General features: G+C 41.3%; 1 protein-coding gene across 7 annotated transcripts in view; it reads left to right on the forward strand.

Moving 5' to 3' along the window:
• CALD1 (caldesmon 1) overlaps positions 1 to 19,677 on the forward strand; it is a 117,328-nt gene that overhangs the window by 68,202 nt on the left and 29,449 nt on the right. For all 7 annotated transcript variants that reach the window (XR_009483956.1, XM_009817960.2, XM_059816584.1 and 4 more), the window contains one exon: positions 18,639 to 18,785. Coding sequence is in view for 6 of the 7 variants with exons in the window: in XM_009817960.2 (XP_009816262.2) it covers positions 18,639 to 18,785 (147 nt within the window). In the remaining variant the exon portion in view is untranslated. The remainder of the gene's footprint in view (positions 1 to 18,638; positions 18,786 to 19,677) is intronic.

Genomic DNA, 19,677 nt, shown 5'->3' on the forward strand with positions numbered 1-19,677 from the left:
TCCATGTGGGTTGTTCTACATCTAAAGCATTTAAACAGTTTGTGAAGTTGTCGGAAAAATCACACTTTAGTCCAAGGTATTATGATCCAATTTCTCTCTTCTCAAAAATCTATCTTTGAAGGAAAGTACTCACTACAAGGTTTAGATGATGCTTTTAAATTGCTCAGCTGTTTTTCTTTCAAATTGCTTTGAAGGCTCATACTGAATTCCAGAGATGAGTAATGCATCCCAGGCTTAAATACAGGCTTCAGATCTGAAGTCAATAGAGTTCCTCGGGTTTTAAACTCAGTTACAATGAGCAAAGTTTCAAGCAGGGGCAGAAGCTAGTATCTAAATTCTTTCCTTCCTCAGTCTCTGTTTGTCTGTTGGTAACTGAAATATCAAGCCAAGTATTGGCTCTGCTTAAATTCACTCTGTGCTGCACTAGGAGACCAAAGGTGATGTAAAGTGGCTGCCCCCTTCCCACCCTGGTGCGGTTCTTTGACTGTAGGAGGAATAACGGTTAACCTAGTCACTAAATGCCCAGTTTTCTTTGTCTCTTGCTTATTCTGAGAATGGTAAGATTGTGTCACTTGTGAAGCAAGTTTTTCCTCTTCCACCCCCTCCCCATCATAGTAATTCTAGAGTACATATCCTGTTATTGTTGAGGTTAGCTTACCATAGGCAAAGGATGTGAAAGATAGACTTGGATGATAATAAAGCAGAAAAGAAAAATAAACAGCATTAGTAGCAGGGATTGGATGTACCAGTTCACATTAAGCAAAACATACAGATGCACCATTAGGAGTAGGCTACTCCTAAAAGCTTGCTGCGCAACAACTTTTTTGGGGTTTGGTTGTGTGTGTGGTTTTTTGTTTGATGCCTATTTGTATTCGGATCCTTCTTCCTCAAAGTCAGAATCTCTCTTGAAGATAAGGGATTTGTCTAACTTTGTTGTCATCTTTTTTTAATTCCATCCACCACTTTTTCATATACCTTGACTAAGCAACAGTGAGAAATATTTAGATTCTCGTGAGCCAGACTGACTCCAGCAGAACCTGACATGCCAACCAGGGAGGATTAACTCTGTGCAAGCAGTTTTTATTCTGAACCTTTTTCAGAACACTTTCAATCTGCTTTATACTTCTGCTTAGGAGGATCTGGACCTGCTGTGGGTCCTCAGGTAAAGGTTGCTGTATTACAGAACAAAAAAAGATGATTCTTGTTCCAGACAGCTTAAAACCTTATTCAGAAAATATCTCCTAACTGGCGTGCTGTGCATTTCAAAAATTCGAGAAAGCAGCCCCTGCAGAAGTTGTCCACATGCACTTGTTTTCCTTCCCCTGATACTCCAAGAAATGTGGAGGCCTGTCCTTAGAGGCGTGTCCTTGAGACCAATGCACTTGTCATCACAGGATGTGAGATTTTGGCTTCTGTTCGGTTTGTCATAGCCAAATTGCCTGCAGATTTCTTAACCATAAAAATATATTACATGTTTCTGAACAGGAGATTTTTGGCTTGCCAAATTCCATCTGCAATACATCGAGCACTGGAGTTGCTTCAGTGTAATTACAGAAGTACCTTCTAGCACCATAACTGTTGCTGTCCTGGCACAATCCTTACTACAGGTTTTTTTTTAATTTTTTGTGTGTGTGTTTTGTGGGGTTTTTTGGTTTTTGGTTGTTTTTTTTTTCAGTGGAGTTTGTAACTCAGCAGTAGCATCATGGGATAGTTGAGCCTCACAAGGCTCAATACACTGTAGGTTTCAGCATCCACAAATGATGTGGACCATCATCACACACTGACATGGCCATGATGGAACCTTTATAGTCTCTTTGTTCATTTTCAGGTTGTGCCTGACTTTCCAGCTCCCATGAGCTACAGTGGCCTCTCCTTTGCCATATGCTTCCTCTGCCTCTTTCTTTTGTTCTTCCCTTTCACCTCTCTCTTTCTAGTGTGTTACACAGTATTTTGCAAAGCCCAAATGAAGTCTGTTCCAACATACCTTATTCTCTTGCATACTAATTTCTTCAAAAGTAACCTCCCATTTTTAAACTATTCTTGAATAATAGCCTCATGTATTTTGTGTAACTCCCAGCTTTCCTCTGTGAAGTAGGAGATTTTTAGGATTGTGCTTCTCTCTCATGAGGGAAATCACTGGCATGGATTCTGGGTGTGTACGATTGTGTTGTGCATCTTGGCCTTAGTCATCTGCCTCCTCCTGGAACAGGAGTGGTCAGACACATCGTGTCAGCAGTTTTCTTTCTCAGGATTTGAAAAAGTCCCAAAGCCTAATTAGCAGAGGTCACATATGCTTCCAAAGCTAGCTAAACTTTTACTTTAGTTAGAAAGATTAAGGCTGAGGACTACCTTTCTTCTAGTTCCTGTGTTACATTTGCCATAAAGGCTGTAGCAAAGCAGTTTTTAAGTTCTCTACAAATGCAGCTTTTCCTCAAGACTTATGAAAATGCTAAAAAGCTTTCTTAACACTGTAGCAATGCTATCTTGGTATACCTGCCAGTCCTTATCTATATGGCTGTGAAAGCTTCCCACTGACAGCATGTGCATTAGCGATAATTTGCAGCCCATCCAGTTGAGGACAAATATTCCTGTCTTGTGCATATCTAAGAGCTGCATTTGGTCCTTTGTCATTTTGGGATAGCCATGGGGTTAATTCCTTACTTGATTTCCTGGATTTCTCTCTCTTTCAAACTCACCCAACACACTGTGGAGTGATAAGGTAAGAGATAAAGTCTGGCTTGATACCTCCTATCCAGTCCTATGTTTATAGCCCCTGAACTTAGAACGGTGAATGCGCTGAACCTATGAAATGGTATTTGTTTCTGTTACGTGCTCTGTGTGCTAGTTGTTTCTTGTGCTGTTCTGCCCTGGTAATCATGCCAATGTGTTTTCTTTCCCCCAAAAGGATATAATTATGTTTTTTCATAAGATTATAGCAAGCAGAGATTTTGCTGTTTAGTGCCTGGTTGCCTGGCTTTTGGTCCCTTCCAGCACTTCTCAAGATGCATGACATCATCTCAGTGAGAGCCTGAGTCCTGAAAAGGCTGATAGTGTTGCAAGGGTAGGCACTAGGGAGGTTCAGGCTTGGGAGAATTTAAGGCACAGGGCTCACAGGGAGGAAGAAGATGGAGACACCCATTAAAATGCCATTAGGTGAGGAGTGACAGGGGCTGCCTGGAATGTGAGAATAAATTGGAGAAGGAACTGGAAAAGCTTCTGGGGAGCTCAAATAGAGGAGAAAACCATTTGGAAGTTTTCTCTGTAACGTAGGAAAGTAGGTAGTGGGACCTTCCCTGGAGCTTCTCAAACCTTTGGTAATTTTATGGGAGTATTTTGAGCAAACTTTGGGCAAGGGTCCAGAAAAACTGTTTGTACATGCTTACAGCTATGCACTAACACTGACAGTTACTCTGTCTCATACTCACCTTAAGCTGGCAGAAGCACCTGTTAGTACATCCAAGATCACCTCATTGGCAGAGGATTGCTAGTGTTTGCATTAGACCAATTGGTCGTATAATGCCTTATTGATGTACGTAATGCCCCATTCTGCTAGCGTCCGGATCCCCCGAAAGGATGATTTTTTTTCACTGAATGCTCCTGTGCATTAGTCAGATAGGAACTGAAGCATGAGGGAGTTTAAGCATCTCATGCAGGAACTTGTAGCAGAGAGGGGCCAAATGAAGCCTTCTAAATCTCACATTTAGCATCTTAACTACCAGCATGTTAGCTTGAGTTAAAAGCAGACTTAACTTATTTTTCTAATTTGGAAGATTGCTGATCCCCAAACCCTTTTGTTACCTTATAGCTGCTAAAGTTTATCTTCTTCAGGCAGATGATTACCATATTCTTATTTACTCATTAATCTCAGTCAGTTGAGTTGTGGTAACAGGTTGGACCACACTCTTTGTGAGCAGGAATTAAAATTCTCTTATGCTTGTCCTAATTCTGTATTGTGCCAAATATTCTGCAATTTACATTGCCAAATCCTTGCTTGCCAAATGTTATATTTTCACGAAAATATATTAAATGTAGATTTGCTATCCAGTGCTTGGTTTTTGGCCCCTCCTGGTGTCTTTCAGGATGCATGACTTAAATGCAGTGAGAACTTTCATAAAAGGGTAAATTGAATTGCATCTCCCTTGCAATGGGCTTAGTGTGCATATATGAATAGTTACTATGGATTGCTGGGAAGAGGATACTTGGATGAACCGTGGCATGTTTGGATCACGTCTAAGGTCTGTTCTCTGGTGTCGTTATTTCTAAGGATCCATCTGCTGTGCAAATACCTTGTTACAGGAGTCTCAGTGGCTTCCTAAAGCACTCCTCTGTCTTGCAGTGCAGGTGAAACAGGAAAGGTTTTGACATTGAAGCAAGATGAAGTCCTGCAAGAGCCAGTGTTGGAAGGATTGGCTGACATTCAGGTCAGTCCCATCTACACTGTGGGACTGAAGAGGGTGCAGTGAGAGCCATGGTGCACAGAAAGCTTCTCAGGTGATGTCTTCTACAGTTTCTGTAGGACTAAAATCTCTCTGGTGTAGAGCAGGAGTTTTGTCACTCAGTCACCTTTTGGGAATCCTACCTCACCAAGTTGGCTTTCTGCACCTGTTGAAGCTTGAGAAACAGAAGGGTTTGCCAGTAAGCTAACTCCTTGTTTCCCAATGGTAGGGTGAGGACCCTGCACCCCATTTTCCATAGTTTTACTTAAATGTATCTCAGTTTGCAACCCAGTGCTTCAGAAAGGTGCCAGGCTGTGTTGAGGCATGCTGACCCCTGTGGAAAGCCTGAGGTGCTTTCGCAGTGACACGACTGCAAGATCCTCTGGGCTAAACTAGCTTTTCACCCTTTCTTTCCCATTTCCCAGCAGGCACAACTCTTTTTAAAATGTAAACTACTGATTTGGAAGTACCTAGCAACAGAAAGCATTACGCAGAGGAGAGGCAGGCTGTCACTTGCTCAGAGAGAGCTCAGGGGAGGATGTGTCTTTGTTCAGTATGCCAGCAAAAAATGTCTCAGGAAAATCAATTCTGCCAGTGGCTTTCACACGCTTTCAGGCACAGTGATGGAAGTCAGCATGGTGCAGCTGTTAGAGATGGGCCTGGGAGGAAGGAGTCCACATACCTGCAACAACTCTCTTTGGAAGTTGCTGAAAAAGCTCCTGGTAGCTTCAACAGGTTTTGGAGTAGGCGTGAGGTAGTGCAGCCAAAGCGAGAATCTTTGCTGTGTGCTTTAGGCGAAAAGAAGTAGGTTCATCTATGTCTCTGTTTTTCCATTCCATAAACTGGCATTATGGTAGTAATAATACCCACCATGCAGAAGTCAGAAGGGGATTGAAGGGATTAATTAAGATTTGTAAAGCGTGTTGAGATCTTTTGATGGAAAGAAGTTAGTAAGTGCCAAGTACTAATATAACAACGAGGGGAAAACAGCATCAGTCTGCATTCAGTCCTGGAATGTAATGGATTATACCAGAAGCCTTGGCTTAAACATTTGTGTGTGTGTTTAATGATGATTTTTTCGATTACCTTTTCTTTAAAAATGTCAGCTGAATCTGTAAAAAGGCTTTGCTTCATGGTGATGGAAACTTACAATCTCGTGTCTCCTCTCACGTTTGGAATTAGGGTCTTGTTTGCCTGCACTTGCAGTCTGTTCCCGTTAGCTGTATTGCTTTCTTACCATGGCAGCCCTTTTCTATCCTCCCCACCTTGTTGCACATCTCCTCTCGCTTTCCTTCTACTGTTGGTCACACTCCTCTCTTCTATAGTCCTATCTGCTTTGCTCCTTCACCTTTGCTGCCCTGGACTCACCTGCCATTTCTTTTAGCAGTATGATGAAATGCAGATAAAAGAAAGTATATGTTGTGTGGCATCAAACTGATGCTTTGTGGCCCAGTGTTTTGGTTGTGGTGTGCAGAGGCAAGGACAATCACAACACGAAGTAATGCCGTGCTCTCCAACAAGGGCACACTCATTGCTCTCTAGAAGCAACCTAGAGCTCATAGGTCTGGCCCAGGTTAGTGCTGCTCACCCTCTCCTGCAACCCAGGTGCCAATGTGGGAGGAGTGTGAATGTATTTTGCCTGTTGGACAGGCTGGAGCTGGGACAAGGACTGAAAGTTTGGGGCCAGTGTTTGTATCTGATGAACACCAAGCACAAAAGGGGCGGGGAAGAGACTGACCAGTTAGGGCAGGGGATGGCTGTTTGGCAGTGGAAGATTTGCCAAAGAACCCACAGGACCCGGTCAATTACTTGCTGTGAACATACAACTGGCAGTACCACTCAGCTCCGTGTCCATGCAGAGCTCATCTGTGTGGTGATGCTACAGTATAAAGCATTTTGCAACAGCTATTACGGACTGGGTCCCTGTGTGGAACTGCTATTTCAGAATGAAACCAAAATTAAAAAAAAAAGTGCACCATAATAATCGGTGTGATTTGGAAGCATGCTGTATATCGCAGAAAAGGCCCTTACTCTGGCACAGTATCTCCACAGGGCAGTTTCTCTGTGTTAGGTGCCTTATGCCTTTAACAGCTGTGTATGTCCTATTGGAAGTCTACAGACTGCAGGAACTGGGAACTTCTAGGGCAAAGCTAATTGTTATTTTCTTCCATTTCCTAGTTTTTATCTGGGTATTTTCCGTGAATAACTTATATCTTGTAGTTAATTTGTTAGTGAAGCTTTAAAATGGGAGAGGTTTCTGTTGGATGCTAGAGTTCTGTGAAAAGGGGTTTTTTTTACCCTTTTTAAAGAACAGCAACTTTTATATTTGTATTTTCAGTGTGAGTGATCACATCTCATGAACTCAGTCAGCTTTCCACAGACTTTCTCCAGTAGTTTACACTGAGTTGTTTAGTAGTTTCTTACAAGTAACTTGTCATGGAATAAGAATCACAGCGGAGCAATGTAAGCGGATCAGGCACATCTAAAGGAAAACTAATTGAAAGGATAAAGCTAGGATATTTTATTGTGTTTATGTGGGTGTAGTTGCAATGGCTGCATTTCAAACTTCCAGCTGTTTAAATTGCACAGTGCTGTTATACGATGTCCGCAAATCATTCTAACATTAGCGTGCTGTTCAAAGTGCTGTACGTGACTTTGCATATCTGTACGGGCCTGTTTTATGGAAGGGTTTTTTACCTTTCATGAAGGTGAAAGACACATCAGGATTAGCTTTCAGAGAGATGCATGGAATGTATCTGCCCCTAATCCTGTTAGCAAATGACAGGATCTGCACTTGTAATTCCTCTGCTGTCTCACTGAAAATGTCTCCTAATCACCTTGGCTGTTGACAGTAGGTTTCTTAAACACCTGAGAAGGAGACAGATGCTTGTCCATGTTAAAAGTGAACAGCCATGAATTTCCCTTGAAACCAAATCCGCACCTTCACAGCATCCGTGAGTTGTGTGCATGGGGAATCAGTACCAGAAAACTTTGAGACATCTGATTTTCATTAATTTTTTTCCCGTTCACCATATGTTGTAGTACTGAGTGTATTTGTAATGCCATATCCCCCCTAAAGTGGTTTATTTCAGCTAGCATAAGGCTTCACAGTCCGCTCTGTTTTGGTGTGTGTTCTGCTCTTACATTTCAGCTGCTTTCCTGTTTGCAGCTTTTATTTCAATATTTAGTCTGCTGCGGTATGTTAAGGCTGTGTCCTTTACTTGCATATTTTGTGTCAGGAGGAGTGGATGAAAAAAAGATTATTCTATGATTATCTGAATGATTATCTGGTAAAATTATTTTTCCAGGCTCCCTGTGCGCAAATACATGCCTTGTACTTTGTTTGTGCAGCACCGTCTTTGCTGTATTTCCGAAAGATCCAGCAGACATCTTCGGGGACCTGTCTGGCTCTGAGCAATAGTCATTTAGTTACAATCTCTAATCCCCTGGGAAATAGAGAGAAGTTTTGATGCTTCACAGAGCCTATTTTAATACTAACACCCATACTTTTGATGAATCGAGCAATAAAAATAGCAGGTTCTGACAGTTTGTAGGCATTTCAGACCACATAACATTTCAGGCAAGGCCGAAGGAGTTACTGAGTGATGTGTAATGTGGGTAATCACGACCTGCTATCTTACAGTTTCCATTCTGTCAGTCATGGTGGGTTTTGGCTTTCCAGGCCCTGGGCAGCTGTGTGAACCTGGCTTGATGCTGAATGTTGGTGGCAGAGCCGCTTGCCCAGTCCTGGTGCGTTCACTGTCCTTGCTACTCCCTGACAGATCTCTTTTCCTCTTCCCTGTCCTCCGAGTATTTCTTCATCAACCTTTCTCCATTGCCCATCTCGTGCCTTGTGGACGCAGAGGCTCCTCATCCATGGCTGCTGTCTGTCTCTCCTCTCTCCCCCTCCCCAGCCCAGGGAGACGTCTCGTTCCAGGCCTCTTCCTACAGCCCCTGTTTGATCCCTGCTTCCATATTCCTCCTTCCTGCCCCACTGGTTCTTTGTCCCAGTCTTGTTCAAAATCCGTAATAAATTTCAGTGTCAGTCCTAAATTGGTGACCAATGTTTTGGTTACGGAGCCATAGCCTGCATGCTGATCCACCCTAGGCGTGGCTGCATTTCAGTGATAGATGAAATAACTTCTTTCAAGATGAGTCCAGCACTATTGGTGGGTGTTGTCCCTAATATCAATCAACATGATGCCATGAACTTTCTTCCCTTCAGGATTCACCCGCTGTAGAGTCCTGGCCCCTGGTTCCTCCTTAGATCCTGCAAAACCTGGCAGGCAAGTGAAGAAAAAGCATAAATGCAAAAATGGATTCTGCTCATAGAGAAGATTTGTCATCTGAGAAAAACCAAAGCCATGTTCCATCTCAAATTTCACATCTTGTTTTAGCAGTGTAGATGATGAATGGGTATATGCTGGAAGTTGATTGTGAGTAGATTGGGCACAGTGATGGAAGATTAGAGGGTTTGCGACTGAGCTTGGTTTGGATGTTAATGAATCCAGTGATTCTCTGAGTTAACTTCTTTACCATTTGTCCTTACATGATATTCAAGTAAAGGTTGAAACTAAAGAAGCTTCCCATGTATAAGACCTATGCTCTTGGTCCTGCACTTCCTTGTAAAATATGGTCCTCTTAAAATGCAGTAATTCTATTAATCTTCGTGGAGGCAATGAAATGCAAGCATCAGCTTGTTAAGAGGCTCTCTGTTTCTTAGTGTGCTGCATTAAACAAGTCTTCAAAGTGGGTAACCAGGGTGAAAGTAGAGAAGCAGATGAAATTGAAAGGCCAGAGGGTGGGTTTCCAGGTCAGCAATACATACATAATTTATAATAATTCAGTTTGTGCTTTCCTGAAATCGTAGCTTTGTTCTTGTTTTGGAATAAAAATTACACCAGAAATAATCTGTTTTTTTAAAAAGTTTAAACTTCTTTTTCTTCGGAACACATTACCTGCTGCAGTTACAGGGCTTAACCAGACACTGGGCAGAGAAGGGTCAAAGTTAATTCTCCTTCCATCCAGTTTCCCTGCCTTTGTATCTATAGCAAAACCTTGCTAAAATATCCCTTGTTTCTGTCACTGCTGTAGCTACACTAGTGTGGAGGCAGCCTGTACCCTGAGCACCATGTTCTGTAAATCTGATTTTGGCTCACATAGCTGAGATGAGCTTACAATTACAGGGCTTGTTTGGAAGGTCTGCTTTTTGCCATTGCTGCCATCAGAATTGAACCATCAGGAAGAAACACTGTGATGCTGTAAAAAGCCTGGCATAAAAAAAAAGTTGAAGGTGCTATTGCTACTGATCCCAAGTGTAAGAAACTCGAAAGTGCAATTCAGCTGGAAAGTACTTTTATCAGTCTAAGAAATAAGCTGAATCCATTGTATTTTAACCCCTCTTTATTCAGTAGTTTACCCCTCTCAAAGTATATCCGCCAGGTACAGGACTAAGACAGACTCTGTTCTGCTTAATCTGCAACTTTGAGTTGCATTTTGGGAGTCCAAGCTGGAGGAGCTCCAGCTTTGTTCAATAATAGCAGTCTCTTGCATTTAAAGGGAGGTGGTTACATCAGAAAACTTGGCAAAACAAGACCATTTCTATAGGTATAGGTAAACTGAACAATAGTAATTGGGAATCCTCTTGAAATGGATTATAACTATTGTGCTTGAATAAAAGCAAAAAGCTCCACTTCGTAATGACAACAGAATTTCCACTCCAGCTTCTGGTGCAAAAACCACATTGCATGTGATGTCGACTTTTTTATTTTTAAATAGAAAAATTGTTTCTCATATTCATTTCTGAGAGAAAAAATATATTTTATATATGATTGCATATAAAAAAGATATATAGAAAAATTGCTGTTGGGCCATGAAAAATGGTCCTGTGCTCTTGTTCAGGTTCCTCCCCATAAGGCTGCAAAGTTCCTTATGTGCTTTTGCTCCATATCCCCCACAGGCTGTCTGATGGGGCATCCATCTCTGCCTACATCTACCTCAGGGTCATAGTTTAATGACATGACTGTGTAGGATGAGGAAATGGCCCAGTAAGAAAAATCCTCCTCATGCCTTCCTTCCCTCCCTTGCCTTCATGTAACGATCTCTGATCAATATCATAGATGATGACATGAATTTTGTATGAATTAAAAAGATGTTTGGAGGAAATACAGAACTTTGTAGCTTGAGCATGACACATTGGAGACATCAGTTTGCCTAAAGGTGCCTGAAAGAAAATGTAGGTTTCATTCCTCAAATCTTTTGCGTATTTTCTAGAAAGACCACAATTCTCAATATGCAGGGGATCTTTTTTAAGTTACAAATGTTCACGTCAGTCTTCATTTTTAATTCCTTCTGTCTTGAGTAATTCTCTCATTCGTGTCAACTGGAGTTCTATTTGCAATGAAATATAAAAGAGGAGGAGTTAGATCTTAACTTTGTATACATTCAGTAAGCTAGCAATTTGAGGTATAAAAGTGCCTTGAAAGCCATATTGAATACAGGGGCCAAAAACCACAAGAAAGAATATTTATGATTTGGCTTTGTAGCAATTGTAGATTGTATATTCTGGGGCGAATCCTGTAAGTTCTTACTTATGCCTCAGCTAGGCAAAATGCCCATTATTCTCAAGTCATATGCATGAAATATTACTGGGTAAGTCTGTGGCATAACTTATTTTGGATTTTATAAGCAATAAAGCACTAGCAACTGGAGGTGGTGGCAGCAAGCAGAAAGAAATTTGCTACAGAGTCAACAAATACCACATCAACCACAGTGGTATGCACAGGCATTGGGTTTTGCCCCCACTTTTTTAAGCTTGAAAAAGTAAGCTTGTTTTGTACACTTTTTTGCATGGTTGTCTTCTGTCAGGGAAACAGATTTCTTGGGTGAATTCCACTAAGCTTCAGGGAAAGCAGTAAAAAAGTAATAGTTACCAGCTAGAAGGCACTTGTCCAATTATTGTTTTCTGGCCAGTTACTTTTTTCTTTTCTTTTCATGTGAAACTTCTAAATTAAAACAGGTTAAATATACCGCACTGCTCACTGACAGGTCAATGTCAAGTCTATTGTGGATGAAGTAAAACTACAGAGCATTAAAAACTTCACATGTTGAGAGAATTACATGCTTTTCCCTGGGACATTTCCAACAAGCGCTTTTATCTAAATATAATATATGTCGGAGGCAAATTTGACATTGTTTCAGTAGCTGAAGGTTTTTACCCTTCGTGTTAGAGGCCCTGCGTGCTATTTATGCTGAGGTACTCACAGGCAATTTACCAGAGTTATCTAAATGTGGTTGGAGAATCTGCTTGCATTTCATATTATGAAACATCATCAGTTTTCAGCTATGAGGAAAAGAAAAAATAGGCACGTGCATGAGTCATTCTACCTTTGCGCAGAATGATGCAGTGATGTTACAGACTGGCTCTAACTATGAGGCCCAGGTTTTAGGGCTTGAATCTAAAATCAAAGCAACAGTGGTGTTTTGAGCAGAAAACTGCAAGAAATGAGACAAGGCATTGGAAATCCTGGGTGTCTACGCAACTGAAACTTACAGTTTCAACAGAAACCAGTAATTTGGGAAGCCAGGATCTGTCCTAGAGGCTTCAGTGCCATCTTCAGCAATGAAATAAAATCTCTGGCTACTTTTGGCATGAATTACTTTGTAGTCACCAGGTATTTTTGTCATCAGTATGCAGTCATTTTCCCTTGTGGTTATTGGCTTGCATACTACTTTTTATACTTCATTCTTCCATGGGGATTGCTTGCACCTTAGTTTTTTAGAATCAAACTGTTAAAGGGATAAGTGTACCTACTCTTTCCTTACCTGTGTAAAATCTGAATGTCAAAAACATCAAAAGGAAAGAAACCATAAAGAAGAATGTACACAAGCTGGACCGCTCGGAAGACCTTTTCTTTCCCACACCTAACTGTTTTGTCATGCAAAACAAAATAACAATCTCACAGCCAGATCCTTAACCAATGTAAATAATCTAAAGATTTTTCTCAGCTGAAAGAAAAAAATTAGTTGTTAAAATGCACATTGTTTTATCTTTCAGATATTTTTAGATCGAGGTTTAAAGTAGGAGAAAGGCTTCTAAAGGTATGGCAGGAAATTAAGGATGCCAGATGTAACAGAAAGAACGTTCTTCTGATAACCCATTGAATAAGTGGTTACCCAGCAGAAAAATAATAATCCTTGAACTCTTTGGAGCTATGAAAAATAAGAAAGGATATTAGAAACACACAGTATGAAAATTATGTAAATGAGAAGGGAATACATTGAAAGGTGTATCAGTTTCTTTATTTTTCCCAGAGAACTATGTGGATATGTGGGTAATTTGCCTGCTTAGGAGTATAGGCTGGGTAGCTCTGGAGAATGTATGGGTGAAAAAAGTAAAAATATTTGTGACACAGAAATAAATTATGAGCAGAATGGGAAGGCATGTACCTTCTGTAAATGGAAGACTGTAGTGTTTCAGCACAGTAGGTGCCACCGTATAATCTAGTCTAACTTTCCATACCTAAGAGATAATGGAATTTCACCAAGTTGTGTCTATAATAAGCCCAAGAATTGGTATTTTACTGTGGTATAATTTCCAAAAAGGCATCCATCTTAATGTGGAGGTGCAAGAGATGGATGTTCCATAATTTCCTGTATATTTAAGCACCCTTACTGTTAAAAACATGTGTTTCATTTCCAGTTTTAATTTGTCTGGGTTTAATTTCCAGCCATTGGTTAATTTTATTCATTTGTCTCTCCTGCACTCAATGTGAAAAAGGAAAAAAAAGGTGCATATTAAATTGAGAAATATGTGAAAAATATGAGTGTTAATAACAGCATTCATGCACAACATTGGACTGTGGTGGCATGTCTGCATGTCTCCAGCATAATCCCCTGTTTTCACTCACTACATCTTTTTGAAACATAAGCATTTTGGACTGAAATTGTGCTCATTCCCTCATAAAAACGAATCTTGAGCAGGTCTGAGCAGAATGCTGGCAGCTGTCATTGAATTATGGAGGAATGATTAAGAAGAAACAGTTTTCCCCACAACTGCCTCCCACCATTCAGCACATTTTTAGATACGAGTTGAACGAAATACAGCTGTCATTTGTCATACAAAGCTTGACAAGAGGCATAATCCTCTGGAAGCACGTGCATTTGTTATGTTTTTTTGAGGTGAAGATTGATCAGTTGTTTATACCCACATTTTGAAGTGTGCCTATCATAACACAAATTAAATGAACAATAAAAAAATTAAAAACATATGCAATCATAAATAAAATGGTACCAAATATCAACAGTGACACAAAGAGCACTCCCCAGTGGGTATTGTAACAGAGTCCATCCTCACCCCACCCATCCTTTCAGGAAGAGCCTGGGTAAATAGAAACGCTTTCTAAGAGTGCAGAAGGCCAACAAATGCAGCTTCTATAGACTGAGTCTGGCAGTGAAATTTGCCATTAAGCATGTTTCACTGATGTCCCCTGTCTGCCATCAGTTTGGAGATGTACAAGTCAACACATGTCACTTCAACTGCTGTGGTGTTAGGTAATGAAGGGTGAAGGTCTTAGAAGCAGGTTAGATTGCAAGTAGAGGTGCAGCAGTTTGATACAGGATGAATGATCTCATTTTTTGGGGTGGACCACAGAGAAAATCAATCTGTAATAGATGTAAAGGCTTCTAGATAACAAAGTTGTGTGGGAAAGGGCTTGCGGAAGAGGTACACTTGCATCTAATTGAGCTATGTGATGGGAGGGCAGTGCTACGAATGCAAGGTGTTTTTGTAGGCAGGAGAAAGAGAAGACAGACTGGCATTTGAGTGAATCATGAGGGAAAGAAGAGGCAGACCTGGGCTGCCTCTTTAAGTAAAAAATCCAGTCTTAAAGGCTTTTGTTCTGTCTGGAAATTTTTCACATATTTCTGACACCCTCAACAGCTCTTCGTTCTCAGTGCCTCCTCTAGAAAGGAGTAGTGTGATACAGCTTAGATTAGGTGTTGGGGTTTTTTCCACCCCTGTGAAAAATGAAAAAGAATTTAGATTCATCAGGTTTAGCTTACAACTCACTGAGGACAGGTAGTGCCACAAATTATTACGTTTCTCTTTAATCAGAATACACACTATTTAGAACAGGAACCAGATCTTCCCCTCTCTTTATAAAATGCCTACAGCAGCAAGCCCCTGAGCTTGATCAGGAAATTTTAGTGCTGTCATAATTCAGACAATAATAATAATGTAGTAGTACTGGGCAAGAAACTCCAAAACCAAAGTGCCTCAGATAATGTTTGAACTGATTTGCGGTTTCAAGTGGAAACCAGTTGAAGCTGGATTGTATGAAATGGTTTCAGCCCCATAATCATCCTAGCTATTACAAAGTTTCTTACTGGGTTATAACTTTATTTAAATTCAGTGCTCGATGTAAAATACAGAGGGTGCTGAATCTCTCTGAAGAAGTTCTGAGGCAGATGGCCTCATCACCTATATTCCCAATCCAGCAGAGTTATTTTCCACTCTAGGCTGTAGAGTCCCCCCATTCAGTCTGAGGGTAACATTTGAGACTTACTCAAATAATCAGGAGATTTGTTGTTGACTTCAGCAGGTGTGGGATTTCAGTGCTGGAGATACAAATCTGTCCTACCTCCCTAACAGGGCAGAACATCTGTTGTTACTTGTTATCCCTATCTACCATGGTGAGAAATGTCCTCTCGCATAGATGAGATGCTCAGTCTCCTGTACTCCAGTTGTGCTGCATGGGAAGTATGGTAGGCTCAGCACTAATGCTTTACTAGAACAACTCACCAATAATGCACAGAGCTTACACTGCTTTTTCTCATGTCAGAAACATAAAGATGGTAACAGGAGAAGCAGCCAACACTCTGCTATTTTCTTTTTTTTCCTTTTAGTTGACATTTAGACCAAGAGCGTGTTATCTTTGGTAACAAGGTGTAGTATGGTTTCCAAGTCATCATCTTTTCATCTGAATATTTAATAAGAGCTGTCGTATATCAGAAGGCTTGGCATACCTCTTTGAGATCACGCTGTGCCCTGCTCTTACTGCCTGAAATAGCTGGAACAGCTAACTGTAGAATGAGACTTGTCTGCAAAGACTTTGAACAGTTATGCAGAAGGTGACAAATGGATATAAAGTTAGTTTAATTTAGTTGTGGGGTGTGTGTGCATGCTGGGCAGCAAGGCTGTTCTCCAAGGGTGGAGAAATAACACAGGCCAGCGTGGATCATCAGATTTCCATCTGTCTGATATATAGAGCTGAAATCTTGGAGTCACAGTTTTTATTATTTGTTTACTCTTGGTCTAAAGAATGTCAAAAGATGTAGGCAAGTCGAAGATAAGCTCTGAAGAGCTCCAAATTGATCTTGCTTGCAATGGGTAGCTAGGGAGAGCTGTAACAGTGGGAGAGTGAGGGTCAGTCTTCCCACTCCCAGTGGAGGGTGCGTGAATTCATGTGTCTGCCTGTGGTTTACTTTCTATGTGAAATTTGTTTGACACCCTAGGAGCAGAGGAGGCGGTGGCTACTAAGGGGAAGAAAATGATGTGCCAGCTGAGTTAGGGTGAATGAACTCATTGCATGAGGATTGAGAGAATGGTGAGATGAACACTGTAGTCAGAAGAGCATATTTTTCATGGGCAGAAATGGTGTTTGTCTAACTTGCACCATCTTTCCTATGATTGAATTTCTCATGGAAATTCAATGGCAGTTAGGGTGACTATGTTTCATAAATGATCATGCTGTCAGTTTGCTCACAGTGTGGTCATGAACCCATTAACATAGGCAACCTGAACCTGCATTTTCAGCCTACTCTACTGTCAGTCTGTGGTGGCTACTCAGATTCACTCCAGCAAACCTTGTGTTTCCGAGGCAAGCAAAACAGCCTGCAAAAGTACAATCTGGGAAGTAGTGCTAACATAACTGTAAAGAAAATATAGTACAGATCTATAAAATACCGCTGTTAGTTGTTGATTTGACTATTTCCAGATTACTGGGGATGTTCCATGCATCCATGCTAGTGAATAGAATTGAATACTTCAGGTGATCCTTATGGGTGGAGCCCATCTCTGGTGTCCTTGTTCGCTGTAGGAAACCACTGTGATATGCAGTGAGGCAGTGGATATACTTAAAAGGATATTGAGAAAGACTGTTAGCTTTCTTAACAGATGATCTATGTGGTAAGTGTCCAAGGACAGGAAATACATATCTGTTTTCATTTGACTTATTTAATGGGTACCATTTGGTGGAAGTTTTTTGCTTAGAGTATTTTTTCTTTCCTTTTTTTTAGTTTTCTGAGCAACTGGTCGTTTTAAAAAGACGTTTTAAAGAGGCTTTTAAAAGCAGTTGTTCTCCTTGCTGTGTAGGAGTGTTCTGTGTGGGTACAGAGAGTAGGATAAACTACTTCATCATCCTGTTGTCTCACTGCAAAGGCAAATCCTGAGCCATAGGCACTGGGAATCGAGTCAGTCATGGCCATTATCCAGCTGCCACAGGCTAAAAGCAGCATGCCCTCTCCTGCACGCTTACATTTGGCATTCAGAGCTGAAAAGATCATAGGCTTCTTGCAGCCAGAACATCTTCTTAACGAGTGGCCTTTCTGTGGTCAGTTTGCTAATGCAATTTTATTCCAGAGAGTCTCTTTCTTCTGCAAATTAAAGACCCTGACCCTATTGGTTTATTATTTTATTCATATGCTTTCTGTTCTAGACCTAAATGAAATGTTGCTCCCCCTTTAAATTGCCTAGAAATGACAGGAAGTGTTTTTCCTTGCCTTCCCTCCGTCACCTCTAGTGCTTTTAATTCATCTTCTTTATTTCTACCTCTTCCCTCTACTGTGATCCTTTATGGCCATGCTGCTCATGGTTTTCACCCTCCTTGGGAGGAGCTGTTTCTACAAAGAAAAGGTTGCAAGCAAATCAAATCCTTCATGCACTGAGGCCAAGAAAAGTTGCATGGCATGAAAATGCTGTTCCAGGTCTGGCAAGTGGCTCAGCCATGCTGGGTTTTTAACTTTAATTTTTAAAGGAAAATTGGGATAATTCAATCTCAGCTGAACCTATACTTTCCCCTTTCTTTCAGAAAAGGAGAAAAGCAGTACCAGAACAAGGCAATGGGAGAGGCTGGGACCCAAAGAGTCCAATTCATTACTAAATCAAAATGTTTTAGCTGATTTTAGTTTTAAAATATTCCTTGAAACACAAGTTTGACTGTGCTTGTTTTTACTTGGTGCAGAGCTCTTTTTTTCTCTATGTGCATCGCTGTACAGCTAACTTAAATGGGTGACTACCTAAGGAAGGTGACTTCTTAACCATCATGTATCAGACCATTGCTGGAAGCAAAGTAAATGAATGTCCTGACTGGGTCTGGCACATGTTAGCTTCCTATTTCACTTTTCCTGCACAAAAAGATAAGAGGAATGCAGGCCTTTCCCTTTATCTCACACAGTAATAATGCACCTCAGCAAAGATTTGAATGGGCTGCAGGATTATTAGGATTGTAATGTCTTGCTTTCCTTTTCAAGTAGGATGAAACTAAATGTAATCATCTGTTGGGTTAGATGAACACAATGGGTTCTCAGCTGCAGGCTTTCATCACAGCAGCGATCTTGTGTGATTTGGCCTGGCAGGGCTCTGGGCTCACAAAAATTTTGTAGGTGTCAGATGTTTGGCACTCAGAACTGAGCACTGAGAGCCGTTGTCATACTTGTGTCTCCCTGCTTTTTAGTCTTTCAATTTTAGAATACTGTCATCATTTTAAGCATGTTATATTTAGAGGAGGCTAATGAAAAGCTGCTTGCCTAAGTCCAGTTTCAGTTACATGGGCTTGAGCGATAGTCTGCTCAAATGCTGTTGTGTGCATTCTGGCAGGATCATGGTGCAGTCTAGCAGGATGTTTGCTCAGCTATGGAGCTGGGCTTTTATGGTCTTGGCATTTTCTAGGAGCAAACTGACAGTGTGATGTGGCTGCTGTCCTCACTATGACTATTTTGTCAAGTTCATTTCTGAAAAAGAAAACAAAACCAAGCTTTGAAACTATGCATCTTAACTGGACAGTGTATTTTCTAAACAGCATTCGAGCAGCCACTGCAGCCATGCTTACTGTGCTCTGATCAGCTGCTTTTTGTAATTTTTCAGTCAGAGTGTCCTATATGCTACAGCTCCTTTTTTTCCATATCCCTAATGCTCTGTTGCAGGCTGTCCTACCAGAGAAACGATGACGATGAGGAAGAAGCCGCCAGAGAACGTCGCCGACGGGCTCGACAGGAGAGGCTGCGGCAAAAGGAAGAAGGAGATCTATCAGGAGAAGTAACAGAGAAATCAGAAGTTAATGCCCAAAACAGGTAAACGTCTGATGTTGTTTACTGTCAAGTCAACAGTAATTTTTGTTCAGGGTAGAGAAGTATCTTGAAGAGGACTGTTTTGCTACTTAAATTTTAAGCCCAAAGCTTGGCCATCCTTGCTCTGAAGAGGACCTAACACTGTGAGGAGTAGCACTGGCTGTGGCTACACGGTGGGGTGTGGCAACATCACTGAAGCTGGGCTTAAGGCCATGCTCATAACCCATTCCCAAGGTGTCCTCAGGGCTGTCTGTGGGGTAACTCAGCTGGGATTCATGGAAGGAAATACCTTTGATGCATCCTGCTGTCAGACTCCCTCAGGCATGACTGCCTCTGGCCTCACAAACCTCCACATCTTTTGTCCTGCTTATAGGGGCCATGGAGTCATGGGGCTAAGGCGTATGGGATTGGTGGGCACCCAGGCCTCAAGCTTCAGCTGAAACATGCCTGCAAGGCACTGGGTGTGAGTGCTAGACCTCAGCCCTCACCTGGCATTGTAAGGGTCATACAGCTATAAACAGCAGAGAAGCTGATGGAGTGAGGCGCTACTTGTCACAAGCTGAGTGGGCAAAGCTGGCCTTTCAGTCTGTCCGTCGTTTATTCAGTTTCACATAGTCAAAAATAATATATCCAGATTTCCAGTAGCCATAACACAACTGATAGAGGAGACCAGAAATAAACGTTGTGATATCAAGCTAATAGATACTGAGCACAAGTACCATTCTATTAAAGACAAGGAGAATGGCTATAGATAGGAAAACAACAATATTTCTGATTGTAGATTATAATCTTTTTCCACAATAGAGGAAGGAAAAAGCTAGAAAGAGGAAAGAAACTTGCGCACAGGAGAATTAAACAGCTGAATTTTGAAGGAGTCAAAAAACCTTCAGGGACT

Source organism: Gavia stellata, chromosome 4, assembly GCF_030936135.1.
Source record: "Gavia stellata isolate bGavSte3 chromosome 4, bGavSte3.hap2, whole genome shotgun sequence".
In the NCBI taxonomy this organism is placed as follows: domain Eukaryota; kingdom Metazoa; phylum Chordata; class Aves; order Gaviiformes; family Gaviidae; genus Gavia; species Gavia stellata.